This window comes from Thunnus thynnus, chromosome 8, assembly GCF_963924715.1.
Source record: "Thunnus thynnus chromosome 8, fThuThy2.1, whole genome shotgun sequence".
Lineage (NCBI taxonomy): Eukaryota > Metazoa > Chordata > Actinopteri > Scombriformes > Scombridae > Thunnus > Thunnus thynnus.
Window position 1 is genome coordinate 2,038,692 of NC_089524.1, and position 21,113 is coordinate 2,059,804.

At 39.1% G+C, this 21,113-nt stretch overlaps 2 protein-coding genes across 6 annotated transcripts in view; both read right to left on the minus strand.

Moving 5' to 3' along the window:
- Nucleotides 1-3,301: 3,301 nt before the first annotated feature.
- LOC137187280 (trichohyalin-like) lies at nt 3,302-10,385 on the minus strand. 5 transcript variants are annotated; one of them, XM_067596070.1, is made up of 4 exons: nt 10,139-10,385; nt 8,888-9,545; nt 7,980-8,082; nt 3,302-5,446 (listed from the first exon to the last, which is right to left on the minus strand). In XM_067596070.1, the coding sequence occupies exons 2-4, from the start codon at nt 9,116-9,118 to the stop codon at nt 3,663-3,665; spliced, it is 2,118 nt and encodes a 705-aa protein (XP_067452171.1). In that variant the 5' UTR covers nt 9,119-9,545; nt 10,139-10,385; the 3' UTR covers nt 3,302-3,662. The 5 variants fall into 5 exon arrangements, with proteins under 5 accessions (XP_067452171.1, XP_067452175.1, XP_067452172.1 ...); XM_067596074.1 differs by having other exon boundaries at nt 8,888-8,930; nt 10,139-10,352; XM_067596071.1 differs by having other exon boundaries at nt 9,369-9,545; nt 10,139-10,352.
- An 8,055-nt stretch (nt 10,386-18,440) lies between these two features.
- Nucleotides 18,441-21,113, minus strand: part of LOC137187284 (nardilysin-like) — a 32,398-nt gene continuing 29,725 nt past the window's right edge. The window contains exon 31 of the mRNA XM_067596080.1: nt 18,441-20,992. Within this exon, the coding sequence (XP_067452181.1) occupies nt 20,771-20,992 (222 nt within the window). The 3' untranslated portion in view covers nt 18,441-20,770. The remainder of the gene's footprint in view (nt 20,993-21,113) is intronic.

Below are 21,113 nucleotides of genomic sequence, written 5' to 3' on the forward strand. Positions count from 1 at the left end.
GTATAAGTCAGTCAGCCATGATGTTACGAGAGATGCTATATTCAAACCAGTTTCACTTCCGGTCACTCGTTAACAGTAGTCGCACCGTTTTGGTAAGAGGTTAAGTGCAAGTCTAAGAGAGTGTTATGTTGATGTTGCAGAAAGGTACTGTTTACGTTATATCAGTGTAGGATGAGTGTAGCTGTGGTATATGTGTTAAAATATGAGTGACTGTAGTAATTTGAGTAAAGTAAATGTGTGTTTTAGGTAAAATGTAATTTCTGTAGTGTTATATTATATTTTATACATATATTATATATATATATATATATATATATATATATATATATATATATATATATATATATATATATATGCCTGCTATTATGTGCTGAACTGTCTCAGGAGCATCTTTGCTGCCATGATCTGTGCTTCTGTGCTGTCCTTCAGTCCAGCCTTTTACAGCCACTGGTAGGATTTCTTGATATCAGCCACTTCTTCTATCTGTCGGTGGTACATGCCATGTAGGGATTTGTCCCTCCACGATGGTACCTCCTCTTCTTCTGCACTATCAGGTTTCTGCTGCCTTAGGCATTTACTTAACAGTTGGGGGCCATCTTCCTGATGTATTCCTGGATGTTGGTTGTTTCATCCTGGACAGTGGCTCTGATGTTCACCAGTCCTCGGCCTCCCTCGTTTCACTTAGTGTACAGTCTCAGGGTGCTGGACTTGGGGTGAAACCCTCCATGCATTGTGAGGAGCTTTCTTGTCTTGATATCAGTGGCCTCTATCTCCTCCTTTGGCCAGTTTACTATACCAGTAGGGTATCTGATGACTGGCAGGGCATACGTGTTGATGGCTCATATCTTGTTCTTCCCATTCAGCTGACTTTTTGGGCCTGCCTTACTCTGTGTAGGTATTTGGCTGTGGCTGACTTCCTTGCGACCTCCTCAAGGTTCCGATTTGCCTACGGGATCCCAAGGTATTTGTAGCTGTCCTGAACATCTGCAATGCAGCCTTCTGGTAGATCATCCCCCTTGGTTCTGAACATCTTCCCTCTCCTTGATACCATCCGACCACACTTATCTAGTCCGAATGACATTCCAATGTCGTTGCTGTAGATCCTGGTGAGGTGGATCAGTGAGTCGATGTCTCACTTATTCTTGGCATACAGCTTGATGTCACCCATGTAGAGGAGGTGACTGATGGTTGTTCCACTTCGGAATCAGTAGCCACTCTGAGATGATCTGGCTGAGGGGGTTCAGGCCTATGCAGCGGGGATAGTGCATCACCTTGGCATATGCTGCACTTGATGGTAACTTGTGCAATTGGCTTTGAGTTGGCCTCCAGAGTTGTTTTCCACAGCCCCATTGAGTTCTTGATGAAGGCTCTTGGTGTCCTGTTGATGTTGTACATTTCCAAGCATTCCAGTATCCATGTGTGTTGCATTGAGTCATAGGCTTTCTTGTAGTCAATCCAGGTGGTGCTCAGGTTGGTCTGCCTGGTCTTGCAGTCTTGGGTGACTGCTCTATCAACCAGTGGCCAAAGGTGCTTAGCACCCCTGGTATTACTACCAATTCCTTTCTGGGCCCTGCTCATGTATTGGGCCATGTGCCTATTCATCTTAGCCGCTATGATGCCTGACAGGAGTTTCCATGTTGTGCAGAGGCAGGTTATTGGCTGGTAGTTGGATGGGATCGTGCCCTTCTGGGGGTCCTTCATGATCAGGACTGTCCGCCCTTGGGTTAACCACTCTGGGTGTGTCCCATCCATCAGCAGCTGGTTCATTTGTGCTGCCAGGCGTTCATGGAGTGCAGTTAGTTTCTTTAGCCAGTAGGTGTGGATCATGTCCAGGCCCAGTGCTGTCCAGCTCTGCCGTTGTAATGGTTACTGGAATTTGTTCTGGGAGATTGCTGTGGTTTGCTCTTAGATCCACTAGCCACTGGGCATTTGTGTTATGTGATGCCTCCTTCTCCCATATGCTCTTCCAGTATTGTTCAGTCTCAGCCCTGGGAGGATCTGTTCTCATGTTATTACCTTGCCACACTTTGGATGGTTCGGTGGGAAACATCCTATTTATTCTCCTGGCTTCTGCTTCTCCTGTGTATCTCTTCAGGCAGGTAGCCAGAGCTGTATATAGACAGATATAGACAGCTTGTTGTACTTCCTAGGTATCCCTTTCGTCCCCACACCTTTCTGTAGCTCTGAGAGTTGACTAACTTCTCTCCCTGTTGCCTTGATCTTGGCCTCCAGCCTCCTTCTTCATGGGGGGTAATGAAGCATTCCAGTATCCCATGGGGGGTAATGCTCTTTGTGGCTTATGTTGTTCATCTTGTAGCCAAGCATCTTTAGGATCACTGTTGCTATGGTGTATATCAGCTGATTGGTCTCAGTTACGGTCCTAGCTGCATTCATGACTTTCAGAGAGTACTTTGTCACCTAGCCTTGGTATATATATATATATATATATATATATATATATATATATATATATATATATGTAAAAAAAAAACAAAAAAAACATTTTACTACAGGAGAAGCCACAAAACTTCTAGTCTGCACTTCCAAGGTATTGAGAAAGTGCATTGCAATAAGAGAAATGTCAATCTGGATCTATTGCTTTTGAAACTGTATATTAAAGAAGAGTTGAGTTAAATGTTTGATATTGTTGGATTTAAAACTATTTTAAGTCCCTCTAGGACTTAGGAAATATATGAAAATAGTACAAACATTGAATAAATGAAGGAAACATGCTGCAATTATCTGTTCTGCTAAATAGGTTATTAGTATACCAACGTTTCAACACTTAATATCAGAAATCAACAATGAACCAATGCCTGAATGTTGATTCAGTAGCTTCATATACAAGAGCCTGTAAAAATATAATTAAACTGTACAGCTGATGACGTGTTTCATGTTGTGCTTCCCAAAGTTCTTTGTATGGATGAAATCAGACTGTATTTTTCATGTAGGAGCTTCAGGAGTTATTAATGTGTATAACTTTTAAAACAGATCATCTCCCGTGGACCATGGGTTGTGATAACTAAACACAGGGCTGTTTCTGGACATTTTGGTGTTGTAGGTGAGATGTCCACTAGCAGAATTGATCTTTTCATTAGAATATTTATTAATAATTCTATTAATTTTATGATAGTTTGTTATTTTACATGTGACTTGATTCAGCCTCACTCACTTTCTGTTCTGTGTCATGTCATCAGCATCATCTTTCAGGTAGTATTTGTACATGCACTAGTCCCTGTTGATAGTGGGTTTCACAATGATGGTTATTCTGCTTGGCTAAGAATGGATTAGATGACACAGATCAATGTTCAGATATTTCTTTAATAGGAGCACTCAGGTCATCACTGTACAGGCTTGTAAAGAGAATGACAAAGGAAGAAGCGGCATGAGTCCACTTTATATATGCTTCAAGTGAACATCTGGATTTCCACCCAAATTCTTGCTCCATATGTTAATTTGGCACATAGTCAAAACACATATAGTTCCTACATACATTATTAACACAATTCCAGACATCTTTGTGCAGAAATTGGATCTCCAGATTTTCTTTTTTTCCTCGCTTGCCTTTCAGGGCTTCCATAAGATGTGGCATCTGAAATGAGTGACAGAATACTAAAAGTCTGGCTATATTGTAGATTGTAGTTCGAAACTATTTAAAGAAGTTACCAAACACTTCTACTCATTCTTTCCCTCCTCTCATCCTCTCTTCTCTCCTTCTCTTCTCTTCTCTCCTCTTCCTCTTTTCTCTCTCTCTCTCTCCTTTCCTCCTCTCTTCTCTCCCTCTGCGCTTCTCTTCTCTCTCTCTCCTCCCTTCTTCTCTCCATCCTCTCCTCTCTTCTCTCCCTCTCCCTCCTCTCCTCATCTCTTCTCTCCTTCTCCTTCCTCTCCTCCTCTCTTCTCTCCCTCTCCTTCCTCTCCTCCTCTCTTCTCTCCTTCTCCTCTTTTCTCTTCTTCTCCTCTTTTCTCTCCCTCTCCCTCCTCTCTTCCTCTTTTCTCTCCTTCTCCTCTTTTCTCTCCTTCTCCTCTTGTCTCTCCCTCTCCATCCTCTCCTCCATTTTTCTCTCCTTCTCCTCTTTTCTCTCTTTCTCCTCTTGTCTCTCCCTCTCCATCCTCTCCTCCATTTTTCTCTCCTTCTCCTCTTTTCTCTCTTTCTCCTCTTTTCTCTCCTTCTCTCTCCTCTCCTCCTCTTTTCTCTCTTTCTCCTCTTTTCTCTCTTTCTCTTCTTTTCTCTCCTTCTCCCTCCTCTCCTCCTCTTTTCTTTCCTTCTCCCTCCTCTCCTTCTCCCTCCTCTCCTTCTCCTCTCTTCTCTCCTTCTCCCTCCTCTCCTCCTCTTTTTTCTCCTTCTCCCTCCTCTCCTCCTCTTTTCTCTCCTTCTCCTCTCTTCTCTCCTTCTCCTCTTTTCTCTCCTTCTCTCTCCTCTCCTCCTCTCTTCTAGCCCTCTCCTCCTCTCTTCTCTCCCTCTCCCTCCTCTCCTCCTCTCTTCTCTCCCTCTCCATGTTCATCCATTTTTCATTCTCCATCTTCATCTCCTCAAACTTCCTCTCCCACTTCTGCTCCATATTTTGCATTTCCCTACTACTCCCCATCTCCCTCTCCTTTTCCAGATCACACCTCTCCTTTTCCTTTTTCAAGTCATTGATTGCCATATTCATTTCCTGTTGTTCCTTCTTTCTTTCCTCCTCTCTCTCTCTCTTCTCCTTCTCCCTGTCAGCCTGGAGTTGTTCAGTAATATCTTTGAGATTTTGGTCATATTCTGCTTTTACTTTCCTCTCCAGTTCCTCTTCCTTTTTACGTTCTTCCTCCTCCTTTTCTTTCAGGATGCGTTGTTGTTTTTCTTGAAAGGCTCTTTCTGCCTCTTGGAACATCTCATTGGTGTAGTGGCTTCCTCCGTTCTTCTCCACTATATTTCTGATCTTGTTAAACAGCTCAGTGACTTGAAGGCGATCCTTCAGCTTATTATTGAAGACATGGTACTGATCATTACATCTGGCCACAAGTTCCTGCAGGTCTTCGCTGTCCTCCATGTACTCCTCGATAGTGGTGTCATCCAGATTGTCTCCATGAGTAAAGAGAACCATGCTGTATTTGTCTGCAGCCTGGCCAAACATCTCTTGAATCACCTTGACTGTCTGCTTTTCTTCTGGTGTGAATCTGTCCACCCTGATAACTATCAGGAAGATATGGGGTCCAGGAGAGGAAAAAGAGATGCACTGACTGAGGTCTCTATTTGTTTTATCCTGGTCCCACCTGGTGTCAAACAGGCCTGGAGTGTCAATAACAGCAACCTTTTGTCCCTTCATTTTACCTGTGCACTTAGAACACTGTTCAGTTATAGATGTAGCACTGCACTTTGAGTCAAAGCAGTGACGCCCAAGAATGGTATTTCCTGTGGCACTCTTCCCAGTTCCACTCTTCCCCACCATCACAATCCTCAGCTCCTCCTTTTCTGTTTGGAAGGATGAAAAATATGAAATAAGAATTTAAACTCTAATGGCCAATCTGCATAGAAAGTGTTTTAGAGGCTTTTTAGAAGTCTGACAGTTGCAAACAGATACGCTTCCATTTTATTAATTGTACTAATGCACACTGACTCCAAGAGATATGCTTCACCCCAGGAGTGCCCATGTTTTTATGTTCTGAGTCTATTTTGTTCTCCTCTGTCGTGTTTAGTGCAGCCTAATCTGCACAGACAGCTGTTTAAATTACACAAAAAACGTGCGGTATATTTGTTTTGAATTTATTAACAGTATCTTTATTGATTAATCGGCTCCCAGTCTGTCTGTCAGCTCACCTGCTTCACTAAAGAAAGATTATATTCACCCACTAGGGTAAGTGGGGAAAAACATCAATGAATTAATAAACACAAACACTGCCGATTTTTCCCCATAGAGCTATAAAGTTATAGCAACTTCCTCTGTCATGGTGAAGCATCAAATCTCAATGGTGTGAGGATGAGAATTTTCTACAGGGTGAGACATGTCTGCCTTGCTCCCACCTGTTGTGGTGTATTTTCATTAAAAGTCATTGGTGTGCTTAAAGACAATATTAAGCTATGCAGATTGATTTTATAAGTTTATAAGCAATAAGGGCTAGTGTGATACAATTTGTATTGGTGTAGTTATAATCTCATGAACCATATTTAATCACACTGTACGTATAGAGGCACGGTAGAAGAATCATAATCATACACTGGAGAAATTTGAGTGTGTTTGTATTACATGTCACTCTGCTTGGGTCTGCATTAAAGTCTTCACCTTTTAAAAAAATACTCTCTGGAGGAGATCAAGAAATAAGGGTGTACAATGATTCCCAATACTTATATAAAAATTGGATATAATCAGGTAGAATTGAATATGCCAGTACATATCCTCAAACAGCTCAAAACCTGTTTTGAAGAGTTTTGACCAACAACGAGTGACAGAGATAAAAGTAACATAATAATTGGTCAAAAATTAGGGAGGGTGGATGATAAGGTGTGACCTAAGCCGACCCAAGGGCATAAAAACAATGCCCCAAAGAAAAAACCTTCGGAGCGATTTGGTTCGTTGTAAAAGTGCTGATTGCTCCCCTTTTTTGCCGGCATTAAAGAACACTTTGCTGCTTGGACCTCTGACTCCCTTTTTATTTTCAAGAGAGAGTTTTTTGCTCTGGTACATTTTTCTGCAACAATTTGATACAACACTGTGTCATCAAAATTATGCAGGTTTGGGTCGATTCACTTGCATTTCAAATGAGTCATGAGACTTTGACCTACAAATCTTGCATTTACATGTGTTTTCTATCTTTTACTGTTTTTGAGATATTAGAGTGTTAGTTTTAAAGTGTTTTCTTGCTCCCCCTGTGATTTTATAATGAGTGTGTATTGCGGAATGTTTCACAGCACTGAGGGAGTGACATCATTTTAAGTTCAAATGTAGTCTGTATCTAAAACTATGTAGAAGCAGTAAATGTTCAAAAAGGTGTGGGTTCGCTCACACTCTCCATTCAAATATATGAGTATTTTTCTGTGTCCAGCTGCAGTTACTTATTGTCTCTACACACCTGACAGTACACATGTCAATCAAACTTTGACCAGGTCATGTGGGTTAAAAGTCTTTACTTTTGTAAAAATAGACTTGATGAAAATTAGGAAATTAATTTGTTTTACACACAAACTCATCAAGAGTTTTCAATTTACTAATTGAAATTCAAGTGAATGGGCCCAAAACTTCTGATGATGATTTTGAGGACACAGGTGTGAGCAAGACAGACATGTCTCACCCTGCAGAAAATTCTCATCCTGTCAATCAAACTTTCAAAATAACAGCACACCACACTTGTAAGAAATATCCCTCATTTTTTAAAAGCAAAATGATCTGATCCTGACGGGCCAGAGTGCAACGTCCCGACCAACGCTGCTTGCAGCTTTAATTATTGTTATTTTTTATTTTTTAGACTTATGTGCTAGGTGAGCAATTTTAAGTCGACTGAATAGTTTGAGTATCTAGTTTTTATAATACATCCATGATGCTAATGTGTGTGTAAATATTCACAGGTACACAAGATGTTTCTCAGTTGTGATTTAATAAATGCAGAGGCTTCATGTAGCATGTTGCTATATGTTATCAATCCATCTATAAGTTTGTTGTCCTGTTCCATGCTGTATTTCTGTAATTTTGCTTTCTTGTTCTGTTCTGTACACACAACATCTATTGTATGCCTGTCCGTCCTGAGAGGGGGATCCTCCTCTGCTGCTCCTCCTGAGGTTTCTAACATTTTTTTCTATTTTAAATGTTTTTTGAGGAGTTTTTCTTTATTCTAAGGACAGATGATGTATTGCTGTACAGACCTGTGAGGCAAATGTGTGATTAGTGATATTGGGCTGTATAAATAGATATTGAATTGACTTCACAAATACAAAGAAAAAAACATACTGAATACAATTTAAGTCAAAGGACCATATGAACATGAATATAGTAGTATCATGAGTCATGACTTACCACATTTTAATTTGCTGGCCATGTTTGGGTTTAAGAGTGAAGAGTTGATGCTGCAGCTGAAGTGAAAGAAATTTCTGGTGCTAAACCTCTTTATATGGAGGCTCTGTGGATCAAAAACAGGAATTTATGACTGTAGGCCGACTAGAGAGAAGCAGAAACCTTGATGGGTGTGTAGTTAATTTGGTTACTGTACAGTGCAGTTAAATAATAGTCACCCATTAAAATGTGAGCCAAACGTATTTGCATGCATAGTGATAATAATTCAAAAAGTCTGTCTATTTAAGTTTCTTTATGGCATTTTACATATTTCAAGATCCATGTGTATGTGATTGGTGCAGAGTGGGAGTGGAGAGAAGTTTTGGTAATGCTGCTGATTACAGACGGGACTCTTTGCATAATTCCCTAAGTTCATCTGCAAAGTCATGGATATCAAATCTTAAATAAAAAGAATTTAGTGCTTCAGCTAAGTCTTTGTTGCTATCATAGCCTGCAATGCTAACCTGCTTGTTTTCAGTTTTTTCTGCTCTGTCATTTTCCTCATTCCATCCCATGCTGCCTTCAAGTTATTGCTGCTTAAATTTTCCTCTAACTTATTTTTATATAGTGTCTTAGCCCTCTTAATTTCCGCTCTGACTTCTCTCCTTGCCTCTCTTTTTTCTGTCTCATCACCTTAAAGGAAGGCGCTATGTTTTCTATCAAGTACATTTTTCAAGAATTTAGTAACCTAAGGCTTGTTATTAGGGTACACTTTAACATGCCTCTTAGAAATGACAGTATCCTCACAAAATGAGATATAACTGCATACAGTCAGTGAGTTCATCAATATCTGAGACAGAGTCCTTGAACACAGACCAATCAGTGCAATCAAAGCATCCCTGTAATTTAGAAATAGCATCTTCACTCCAAACCTTGACTTCTCTTGTCTTCGTCTTCTCCCTCTTAAGCGTTGGCCTATATACAGGGGTGACATAGATGGTGTTGTGGTCAGACAAACCAAGGGGAGGCCTAGAAGAGGCCTTGTATGCTCCTTTTGTAGAACCATAACACAAGTCTAGAGTCTTATCTTTCCTAGTTGGGCAGGTGACGTACTGGTAAAGATTCAGGGATTTGTTCAATTTGCAATTATTAAAATCTCCCATTAACAAACATGGGGCATCAGGGGAAATGGACTGGAGTCTTTGTGTCACTCTGTAGATGGTGTCAGCAGCAATTTGGGGATTTGCTTTTGGGTGTATATACACCACTGTCACAAATAACTGGGGGGACACCCTGGGTAGATAAAATGGACGGGCAGAGACAGACAGCAGTTAGATGTTGGCTGTGCATCAGACTCCCTGATGGTGACATTATTGCACCACTGCTGATTTATATATATACAGACTCCACCACCTTCGGACTTCCCCGTAACATTCATGTATCTGTCCAGCCTGACGGGCGCTCCAAAGCCGCTGATTGTCAGATCGGAGTCGGTGTCTGTAGTCGTGAGCCATGTCTCACTGAAGGCCACAATGCAAGCATCTCTGTACCAGCCTCGTCACCAGAATAAAACGTTGGCATTGTACGTTTCTGCAAACCACAGAAACGTTGAATATCTACGTTTCAACACGTGAAATACGTAGCATATTAACATTTCAACAAAATGTATCACATCAACATTTCTACAAAACGTAGCATATTAACATTTCAACAATACGTATCATATCAAAATGTCAACAAAACGTATTATATCAACATTTCCAAAATACATATCAACTTCTCAACATTTCTAGTGACGTAGTTCACATGTGATCTATATGAGTCGATCTTTCCCAAATAGAAGGAGGAGGAGCAGGTGGATGGTTAGTAAGTTTCTTGACAGTAAGTTGGATATCAGTAGAGAACACTGTTCGAGACCACCTCGAAGCCGACAAAAGTTGGTGTTTTAGCGAGACGTCGGGACATTTAAAGTTTCAGTCAACTTTAAAGCTTCATTTAACAGCTGGAATAAGCAGCTTTCCGGATAACAATAGAGAAGTTGGACCTACAGGACAGAAAGTGGAGGACTTGGCGGAGCGCAAAACGCGCAGAATGCAGATCAAATAGTCAGCAGAGCGCACTCATACCACTGTATCTGAGTCATGTTAACATGGTATAGTGCGGGTTTGCTTCAGAGCACTCACCTACTGAGCTCATTAGACGCGTCTTCGGGCTGGATTTCTGCTGCTGACCACCTCTCCTGGAACAAAGTGTGATGTTATTCTGATCTTATATCTGTTGAGATTAATTCCGCATTACAGTCTCCACCCGCATGTTCACTGACTATCAGAGAAAGTTTAGTCCGTCCCAACCGCATCACATCCCGTCCAGTCAAACCCGCCCACAGACCTACTTTCGTTTAGACCTTGAAGTGTGTTTGGCTGCATTTACCTCAGTAATAATGTCCACATCAACACCACCTCCACCTGCTGCTCTCTCTCTCTCCACCTTGTGTTCATGTCTTTGATTTGTCTTATTTTATCACATCATCTCCTTTTAGTTTTCCATGAACGTGTTGGATCCTTATTAATACTTATAGGCTATGATAAATATTATAATATCACAGTTGTATGACTAATATTTGGAGTAACAGCCCAGACTAACAGTCTTTGAGGTACTTGTAATTTACTTGAGTATTTCCATGTGATGCTACTTTATACTTCCATATACCTCCAATATTGTACTTTCTACTCTACTTCATTTATTTGATGTTGAAGATTTGACATAAAATATTTTTAATATTCTGTTGTTTAAATTGTTTGCTTTTTTATTGTCTTCGTAAAAAATGTTATGCACTCAAATGGAAATGCTCAAGTAAAGTACAAGTACCTTACAAAATACACCATGAGACATTTAAAACATAAAAGAAGATGAACATTTTAGAAGAAACCAAAGAGATGAAAACAGAGAAGCAGATAAGAATGGAGGATGTGAGCACAATGTGGATAATAGTAAATGTACCAAAGATTTAATTCAAAGCAATGAAAAAAAAAAAAAAAAAACTGTTTTTAACCTGGTTTTAAAGATGGTAACCATCCCACTCCACCTTCTGTTTGGACTCTCGGAACAATTAACAAGGTGTTACCAGGTCACCTGACAGGGTGTTTGATGTTTACATATTGTGTACCCAGAACAGAACAGGCCCTCTTACATCAGTTCATGTCACTGGGTTCAAAGTTTCAGTTATCAGATCACTCTGGTCTAAATGGGAAGCAGCCAGCAGATGGCAGCAGAACTCCAAAGATCCTCTTGACAATGATCCAATATACAGTCAGTACAGTCACACCATGTGAATGTATTTTCCTCTACAGTTCCCCATAAGTAGCTCAAAGTTAAAGAAAGAAATATCACATTGTCTGATATCTAATCTGTATCAGTTTGTTGCAACTCTACACTGAAGTTACATGTTTAAAGAGAATAAAATATTTAAACCAAAGACATGTTTTTCAGGTCTGAACCATTCCCTCAATGGAAATATTAAAGTTTAATTTTAACTCCTGGTCAGAAAAATAGTCCAAAACCCCAAAGTATTCCATTTGCAATCAGAAAATAAAATTTATACATTTTCCGTCAATTTCTTTAAATGTTTTCCAGTAAAAATTGAAAGAATAACAGCAAATTCTCACATTTGAGAAACTGGAAGCAGAAAATATTCCAATTTTTGGTTTTAAAAAATGATTTACTGATTATCAAAATAGTTGGCAATTTGTTTTCTTTTGATCAACTAATCCAATAGTTGACTAATCGTTGCAGCTCTAATGTTATTTATATGTGATATACAAACATTTTACCAGAACTGCTTCTTTGGTGTTTGTCTGCTGTGGTCATGAGATTTGTAAGCATTGTTTCTTCACTGTGCACTTTGTACAAAACAATGTTTTATGATATGACAACACTGTGGTTAAGGTCTGGTTAGGGGTTTAGGCACAAACACCACTTGGTTAGGGTGAGGGAAAGATCATAGTTTGGGTTAAAATGATCATTTATTCCCACTTACCATCATGGATGTATTACGAGAACTGGATACAGCGTTGGAGGTGGGGCCACATTCATTCCTATAAAGGTTGCTCAGTGGTGCAGGAAGCTTTAAAAAAAAGTTTTACCTTCAGTTATAAAATTACCTGAATCTTATGCACAGCTTCTGCATGATCTTTCATGTTGTGGGGCCTATAAAGCAAGAGCACTAACGTCTCCTTTAACCCTGCCTCCTAACCACATGCACACCGAGCCAGTGTATCAATGTATCACACCGAATGGATCTGAAATGGTTTCTGACTAATACGCACCAATATCTCCTACCCTATGTTGATATAACACTGACAAGGCTGTTCTCATGACCTCTGACCTCGGTTTCGAACGGGCTTCCCAGAATCTACATGCAGAACTATCTTAGCCTGCTTAGGGGAAACCAATAATCAGACTAGATTCTATTAATCACTAACTGCCATTGTATCATCTATTCAAGCCTCTTATGCTAGGAATACCTGACAGCTGGATAGCAATGAAAACTTATGTGTGCAAAATAGGTGTTTGAGAGCTGGAAGTACTTCAAGATGACCCTTTAACAGGTTATCTCTGGAGGAAGACCTCTTGTAAGGTGAGGACACTCACATGGTTTTACAGAGTGACTTCAGCTCCCTAGCCCTAACATTTTTTAAAAAAAAGGCAAAATCAATATATGCTGTACAGAAATCATTTAAATATTCTTAACCTTGACTTGTGTCCTAAAATCACATGCAAACAAGACTACAAGCACATCAGAAGAACATCAATCAACAGAATAAACCTGCTCAAAATGACTGCTCAAAGTGACATAGACATTTTATTTTTTATCCTTAGCAATTTCATCATTATTTTAGAGCCAAGTTTCATTTCTAATGTTAATGTCAGGGGATGCAAAATTGCTTACCTTAAAGAGCTAATCAGAAGACCTCAGAGATGAGCCAGGAAGGAGTACAAAGTACAGTCCAGTTTTATTTAAGTTTCATAATACAAGTTTAAAAAAGTAAAATTCAAAACTAAATGTAAAAAAGAAATTAAGAAAATATCCTCTCTAGGGCTAAAAAGAGTCAAAAAGGCGAAAATGCGAAAAGGAGGCAAAAAAGGCCAAAAAGCAGAAAAGCCCCAAGAACTCTTTGGCCCCCACTTTTATATCACTCATCTTAAAGCTTCTTACATCTCAATATCCATAAATGATCAACAATCAGAACATCAACAAACTACTGGATAATTCTTTGTTTGCGTTGCACAACACAATTCTTAGAACTCTAACAATATAAGATATTTTTAACATTGACAAGATTTCAGTCAAAGGTCAGTGATGTCGAGTGTCTGTGTCGGGTGCAGAAACCACAGCTCTCGTCACAGCTCAGACCTCCTGCTGATCTAAGCAGGAATGTTAACTTGAAATTACACAAAAGTTCATTTACAGTTCAGCTTCAACTGACAAATTTTCAACCATCAGGATTGTGACGCTCAAAAAAAATGTATCCACCAGTTTACAGCCACTCCATTTCCAATGATTGTGTGTGGGAAAAATGCTATAATAATGTTATAATTACACAATTAGGCCACTATGTCTAATTGGCTCAAAAGTGTGGCGCACTTCCTGGAGGTTCATTCCTCCTCCTCTTTCAGTGAGCAAACAACAAAAATGGTGCAATTACAGCCACCATATGGACAGGAGTGGGAAGGACTTCTGAGTGTTTTTGGTGCCTCCAAACATGAAATTGAACTTCAAACCAATCTTCTTTGGCATTTTTGATTGAAAATTATTTTCACAAAATCATGAGCCTTATTCTACTATCCAGCTGCTGTTATAAAGATTGTTAATTAAAGCATGATGGGAGGTCTAATTTGACATGCATGAAACAGGAAACATTTTGTTCTTCCTTCTTCTTGTGGCTACATCTGGAAGAGGACGATGAGTCTGACTTCACTGTGTCCTCTGTGTCCTTCTCATCAGCACAACACTTGTGATATGGCTTTACTTGACCTGAAAAAAGTAAATAAATGAATCGATTAATGAATAACCTGCTATGATAATATTCCATAAAGTCCATGGCCAAGTTATAGCAGGTGAAATTGAATCTGCGGACTCTAAATTTGTTACATTTCTGAAAATTTACAGAAATCTGTCAGCTTCACTGCAGTAAAGAAGAATATATGCAACTGTACATACTGTAAATTAGTGGTGGAAGAATTGCTCAGATACTCAAGTAAAATTAATAATTCGTCAATTAAAAAATACTCCATTACAAGTTAAGTCCTGCGTTTAAAATCCAACTTAAGTAAAAGTACAGAACTACTGACTAAATTCACCTAAAGAATTAAAAGTAAACGTACGTGTGTTGTGGAAAATTGTCCCCTGTGACTTTTTACAAACAGGTATTTCTACTTTTAATACTGTAAGTACATTTAGCTAATAATACTTTTACTGTACATGCTCTGGACTTACTGAAGTTTTTTGAGAAATGTATAATGTAGCACAAAGTCAGGAGGTTGTGATATGTAGCATAACAAGCTAGTGAAGTTTTAAACAGAACCGTGTTCCTGCACATGCTCAGTGGCATCTGCCTTACACAGAACTACTCTCCAGAGACTAAAAATGTGATCGCTGTTAGTCTTTAGAGCCATTTCTAAACAAACTAACGTGACCAACCTCTTCACGATGAAGAGTTTGGTCACGTTAGTTTGTCACCCAGTGCAGCGGTGTGGCCTGCTGACTGTTTTTAATGGTTTTTGGACAACAGAGATAATAGAGGAATAAGATATATCAGACTGCTAACAAACCGAGAAAAAGTACATCTACACAGATTTCTAGCAAGAGGTCACGGGACAAAACATTTGAGAAACACTAGTTTAATATTTAACAATGATCATTTTAAAAAAGTAACTAAAGCTTTAAAATAAATGTAGTGGGGTGAAAAAGTGTAATATTTCTCTCTTAACTGTATAAGTATCAAGTAGCATAAAATAGAAATACTCAAGTAAAGTACTAGTGGCTCAAAATTGTACTTAACTACAGACAGCTCTATTGGTTTTCTTACCCATGTGAGTTTCCAGTTGAGAAACAAGTTTACGCTGATTTATTTTGTGGAGGATGTCTCGTGTAACCCTTAAAGCCTCACTGCTGTAGTGGTCAGTCAGTAACGTGGCGATGTCCATGGTGTCCTTATCCTCCAGTTTCCCCCAAGGAATGGGTTTGTACTCTGAGTCAGTGTAATGACTCAGTTCGAAATGGAAAGATTTTAGGTCTTTCGATCCGAGTTTGTCCAGGGTATTCTTAATGATAGGAGCAGGGTTCTGCAAAAGACATGAAATTAAAAAATAAAACATAACATGGATTGAACAGAGCCTTCCCTCACTTCTTATTTTTCTATAAAAACAAACATAAAAACACTGAAATGTTACCGTAGTCTTCTCCTCTTTATTCTCCGGTGGCAGATCTGTCTTTTGAGATTCTTTTTCTTGCCTTTTACGTGTGAAGGACAGACGCAGCCTGGATATCAGGCTTGTTTGACGGACAGGATTCAGCGTCGGGTCTGGTTTATTTTTCAGTCGATCGAGCTCTTTCAGAATCTTCACAGCAGGGCCACTTTTCAGCTGCAGGTCCAGAAAGTCCTGCTTCTTGAAGCAAACAAGACAATCTCCAGACATGTCCTCCTCCAGGAGTCGTTCTGCTTTTTTGACGTCTACCTTCACATGCTGCAGTAACCACTTGTTCACCTCCTCCTTTGTCCAGTTTTCTACACATGCTTGTAACTGTGACTCATGTTGTGATCCTTCCTTCAGCTTCTCTAGATAAGATGTGATTTTGACAGCAGGACCGTGTTTTATTCCCAATTCTAATATATCTTTTTTTTCAAAGTCATATACATTTTCTCCTGACACTTCCTCTTCAATGAACCTATCTGCACAAGTCTGATGAACTTTGACCTCTGTCATCAGCCACAGGTGGACGTCTTCTTTGGTCCAGGTGTCAATCTCAGGTGGTGGCTCAGCTGTTGACTCGCTCATTTTGTACTGTCAGGTGTGTAGAGACAATAAGTAACTGCAGCTGGACACAGAAAAGTATTCATACACTTGAATAGAGAGTCTGAGCGAACCACTAGGTGCTCGGGCCCTAATAAAGGAAAAACTGCAGTACAGAGCTACAAATTTTAGTTTTGATGGTATTTTTCTGCAGCACTTTATCACTAAACTGTCACCCTCACTCCATTTTTTCCCTTCCCCTCATAGGTCATCCTCACTACTGAATTATAAATATAAGACCTATAATTATTGTAAAATAAATGATAATAAGACCAAACTTCATACAAAGTTTGTATATAATCTACTGTATGTATATAAGCCTTTCTGCTGTATCCTACAAAAATGAGCTGCATTCAACCCCCACACCAGTGGCGGCTGCTGACTCAAAAAATTGGGGAGGACAGGAGGAAAACCAACATACTGCATCAAACTATATCATTGTCCCCCGCCTGATGAAATCAGAGGGGTGGGGGGCAATTTTATATGCCAATAAAACAATTTTCTTTTAAAAACAAAAACCCCTGAGTGGTGTAAAGGCTGCTTCTTTAAAGACATTTAGCATATACATATTGTTTCTAAACAAAGAAGAGCTCATTTTAGCCATGGACTGGTTCAGATGTGTGATTTTACCAACAAAGTGAAATTCAAATTTATAGTATTGTTCTATTGTGGCAACAGATTTATGTTCTCATCAAAAACAGACAAGATATCACATGATTTACATGTGTTTCCTGTGTATTTTCTTAGTATACAGAAATATATAAAGTAGCACAAAGCTTATAATATGATACAGGAACAGATCAGTGCTGAATACTAGAAAGACTGAACACTAAAAACATTCACAGATCTAAAAGTGTAGGTTCACATCAGAAAGTATTAATGCATGTATCAAATACATGACATCAATACAGTTACTTATTGTCTCTACACACCTGACAGTACACATGTCAATCAAACTTTGACCAGGTCATGTGGGTTAAAAGTCTTTACTTTTCTAAAAAATAGACTTGATGAAAATTAAGAAATTAATTTGTTTTACACAGAAACTCATCAACAGTTTCCAATTTACTAATTGAAATTCAAGTGAATGGGCCTAAAATTTGCATCATTTTGATGACACGTGTGAGCAAGACAGACATGTCTCACCCTGCAGAAAATTCGCCATGACAGAGGAAGTTGCTATAACTTTTTTTGTAAATGCTCCAGTCTGCACCAAACTTCTCCCGGCCTGAACACGTCTACATGACAATATTCCATCAGTGATGCAAACTGGCTGAATAGCACACAAAGTTCAGTGTTTCTTCTATAATTGTACAGGCCTGTTTGGAAATGTGAGTCAATCTCTGTGTCGTTGTCTGGGAAACTCTTGGTAGCCTTGCTCCTTTAAAGGCCCCATGAAATGAAAAATACATTTTCCCAGTTTTAATCCTGTGTCCCTGTGTTAGTTGTTCATTCATCTTTTGTTGTATGCCAAATATATGTATAAAAAAAACCCACTATCAGTGTATTTTTACATCAAAATCTCTGTATTTTCTCTTCCTGTAAGACTGTTTCAAATGTTTGATGACTCATCCTGAACTTAGGGACGTTTACAAAAGTCATCCAATCAAATGTGACTTTGGGCAAGTAGCAACCACACCGGTCATATAAAACCACACTTCACTGTTTGTGGGTCGTAGTAGCAAACAGAGCAATATGGAGAGAGACAGGAAGAGGGTTAGGGATTGTTTAGATATCAAATGTCAAAAACTTTATTTTCATTTACAGAACAATGTGGCCGAGGTCTAATTCATTCATCTCTCCCTGGTGCGAGATGTGTGTGGAGCCAACAGTCCTCTGTAGCTCCGTATCACGTTAAACTCTAAGCCCTGCGGTCCAATCAAAGGCAAAGGATTTCATTTAAATTCCTCTTGTAACTGTACACCACTCAAATATTCTGTTACACTGGGAAATACCTCACAGTACAGAAGCTAAAGATGCTCTAATTTCTGTTAAAAGTTAGCAGTAAGTTGTCAGTCTGGCAGTAAATGTACAGTATAGACTGCAGTGTGTCAGTTAATAAATGCTGCAGCTTCTCAAGACCAAGAAAAGTCTAATTTGCTGTTTCCACCACTGCTGGAAAAGTGAAGGGAGTTAGCCCTGAAGTTAGCGACAATGAGTTAGCCTAACCTGACCAGGATCAATTAAGGTGGAGTGACCTTTGAGGTGGAGTTTAAGATATTGTTTTCTTGTTCAACAACTGATATTGTTAGCTGAATGTGTTTAAAATCGGGTCAAAATAACTGTAAAACATTAAAACATGAACAAAAGATGGAATATGATAATGTGTAAAATTTAACACATACTGTATAACAAGTACTTTTAATGTTTATTCATTTACTCATTATTTAAAGGCAGAATAAACAAACAAAAACCATTTAATAATATCTTTAATCGTCATTAAAACACAAATTTAATTAAAAGTCTAATTGTTTAGGTGGCACACTTCAGCCTCCGTACACTACCGCAGTACATTCTGAGTTCAAACACGTCACAGTTTTGTATCACTGGCCACCACATCCTGTAAGAGTCTATACATCAACTTCTTCATGTACATCAACCATTAACAAAATATTACAATATGAACATGTATATGTAAACTCAAATGTAACATGTTGTGAAATGTTGTTTTTGTTTTCAGTGATACTGGCTGAAGTGACATTAAAATCATAGATGTGTTCTTCTTCTCGTCTTTCACAACAGACTTAATTTAAACCAGAGCCCTGAGTCGTCACGCTGCATTTACTTTACCGGGGAGGAAAAAAACAAAAAACAAACAAAAAAAAAAAAATCAGCCAATCAGTGTCATTTAAAAACATCAAGATGTCATGGTTGCTTCTCTTCAGCTTCTTCACAGTAACAGATATTATTCCTTACATTCTTCCTCTGCGTTGCCAGACTTTGAAACAAACTCAAATTTCAGTAAGGGATGGTATTTATCCAGCGTCTAAAAGCAGGAAATCAGTCCTAACTGTCCAAAAATTCTCGCAAATATACTTCAAGAACTAGGACTAAAATCATCAACTTTCTTAACTTGTGAAATCTGCGCTGATATTTTGGAGAGCTGTAGTGGTTTTGACGCTGTGTGGGATGCAAAGGAGAACATACTTCTTCCACATGACCACGAGGTCTTCGCAGCCTTATGGCGACAGAAAAAAAAGCTTTGAGATTATTTCTGTCACAACTAATCATTTCTGCAGTAGTAAATCATACAGCTCCTCAGATTATGCACAGATTCATTCATTCACCTACCAAACCATTTATTGATTATTTACTTATTTGTTTAAAATTAGTAATGGTGGAGCTTTCTTTAAAGAGGACATATTCTGCACATTTCCAGCTCTATATTTATATTCTGGGGCTCTACTGGAATGTCGTTGCATGATTTCCAGTTAAAAACTCCTTATTTATCTTCTACTGGTCCTTTATGCAGCCCCTCAGTTCAGCCTCTGTCTGAAACAGGCCGTTTTAGCTCCTGTCTCTTCAAGCCCCGCCTCCTGATGAGCCCACTCTGTTCTGATTGGTCATCTTTCAGGAAGCTTCCTCCGGCTCCGGAGGCTACGTAAACAAAATATAGTAACAGGATTTCACTTCTTTTTCTCCTTCTTTACTCCAAATATATAAAATCCATCTGTACATGTTGGAGCTGAAATATGAGAGTGGACAATGTGAATAACACATGGAAACACCTTAGCAACCACCTTAGCAACAAAGGCTACAGAATGGACGGGTGTTTGTGGGCATGTGCGAACAATCTGACCTAATCTCAAAGACGAAGTCGAGGTAACTTTGCATTTTTACTTACGTTCACCTCAAGTTTTGGAACTTTGACCATGTTTAACATCCGACTTCAGAACAGGATATAAATAACAGAAAATCACAGAAGCATGATATGTCCCTTTATATGTTCATGTTGTTACAGAGGAGATAAATTACATGTTTTTAACAGAAACGTGCTCACATCATTGCTGTGAGTGCAAAATGTAAACAATTAATCAACTGATCAATCAACAGAAAATTAATCTGCAGTGATTTTGATAAATGCATAATTGTCTTTTTTTTTAATAAATATTGCCTCTGAAGATGTATTTGTCTGCATGTGGTTGTTTTTGCTTGTTTTTTGCTTTTTGTCTTTGTAAAGCACTTTGTAATAAGTGCTATATACATAAACTATTATTATATCTTTTTTTAGCTTCTCAAATTCATGAAAACATTTTTTGTTCTTTTTATAATATTCTTTTAATATGTGTATTTTCATTAAATTAATCTCTCATGGAATCTCTCTGCATGAACTCCTAAAAACCAGCACAGACACGAGTTGTTTCCTAAGTTGAGAAAGTTAATAAAAATAGTTTTTACTCCTAAAAGTAGGACAAAAATTGTGTCCCTCTGAGAAGTTTTGTCGAGTTAGAAGTAACTTCCTGCTCTGAGAAGTTTGATGAAAACGGATCTGAACTTTTTCCCGCAGGACGTGAATGCAGCATCATTACAACCACTCACATAAAAGAAAATAACTTACAAATGCAAAAACATTTGCTGAGATGCTTCTCAGTTTCTGTCCATCCTATCAGTGTCCTCTTTGATCAAACAGTGCGATTATCAATACTAGCTGTTGCCATGGTTACTTTATTATCTCTGCCGTACAGGGAGAGAGAGAGAGAGAGAGTGAAGAGGTTCGTGGTTCAGTTCCCAGTGAGAGCGACCTAGCTGAGGATTTTGTGGTAGGGGTGCAGAGGGAGGGAGGAGGTGAACGCCCGGATGTCGGTGATGAGCGCGGCGTCCTGGAGCGACGGCGAGGAGGCCGGCAGGAAGGTCAGCTCGCTCACTTCGCCGTAGGCCGAGGAGGGAGGGTTGTCGGGGCTGTCGGAGGCGCAGGAGGTGTTCTGCTCTGAGGGGTCGTTCTCCTCCAAACCGAAACCCACCACCTGATCCAGACACAAAACAAACCTGTTGTACTTTTCTCGTGTTTTGTTGCCATTAAATAAAACAAGTTTCCACCTTTAAAACTGCAAGAATTAACTGACTGACAGAAAATTAATCACCAAC

Coding starts and splice junctions, on each gene's coding strand:
- LOC137187280 (XM_067596070.1), bottom strand. CDS start 9,118: ATGGGAGATTTTAATAATTGCAAATTGAACAAATCCCTGAATCTTTAC. Junction 8,083..8,887: donor CGAAGACAAGAGAAGTCAAG/GTTTGGAGTGAA, acceptor TTTGATCCACAG/AGCCTCCATATAAAGAGGTT. Junction 5,447..7,979: donor GGCCAGCAAATTAAAATGTG/GTAAGTCATGAC, acceptor CCTTCCAAACAG/AAAAGGAGGAGCTGAGGATT.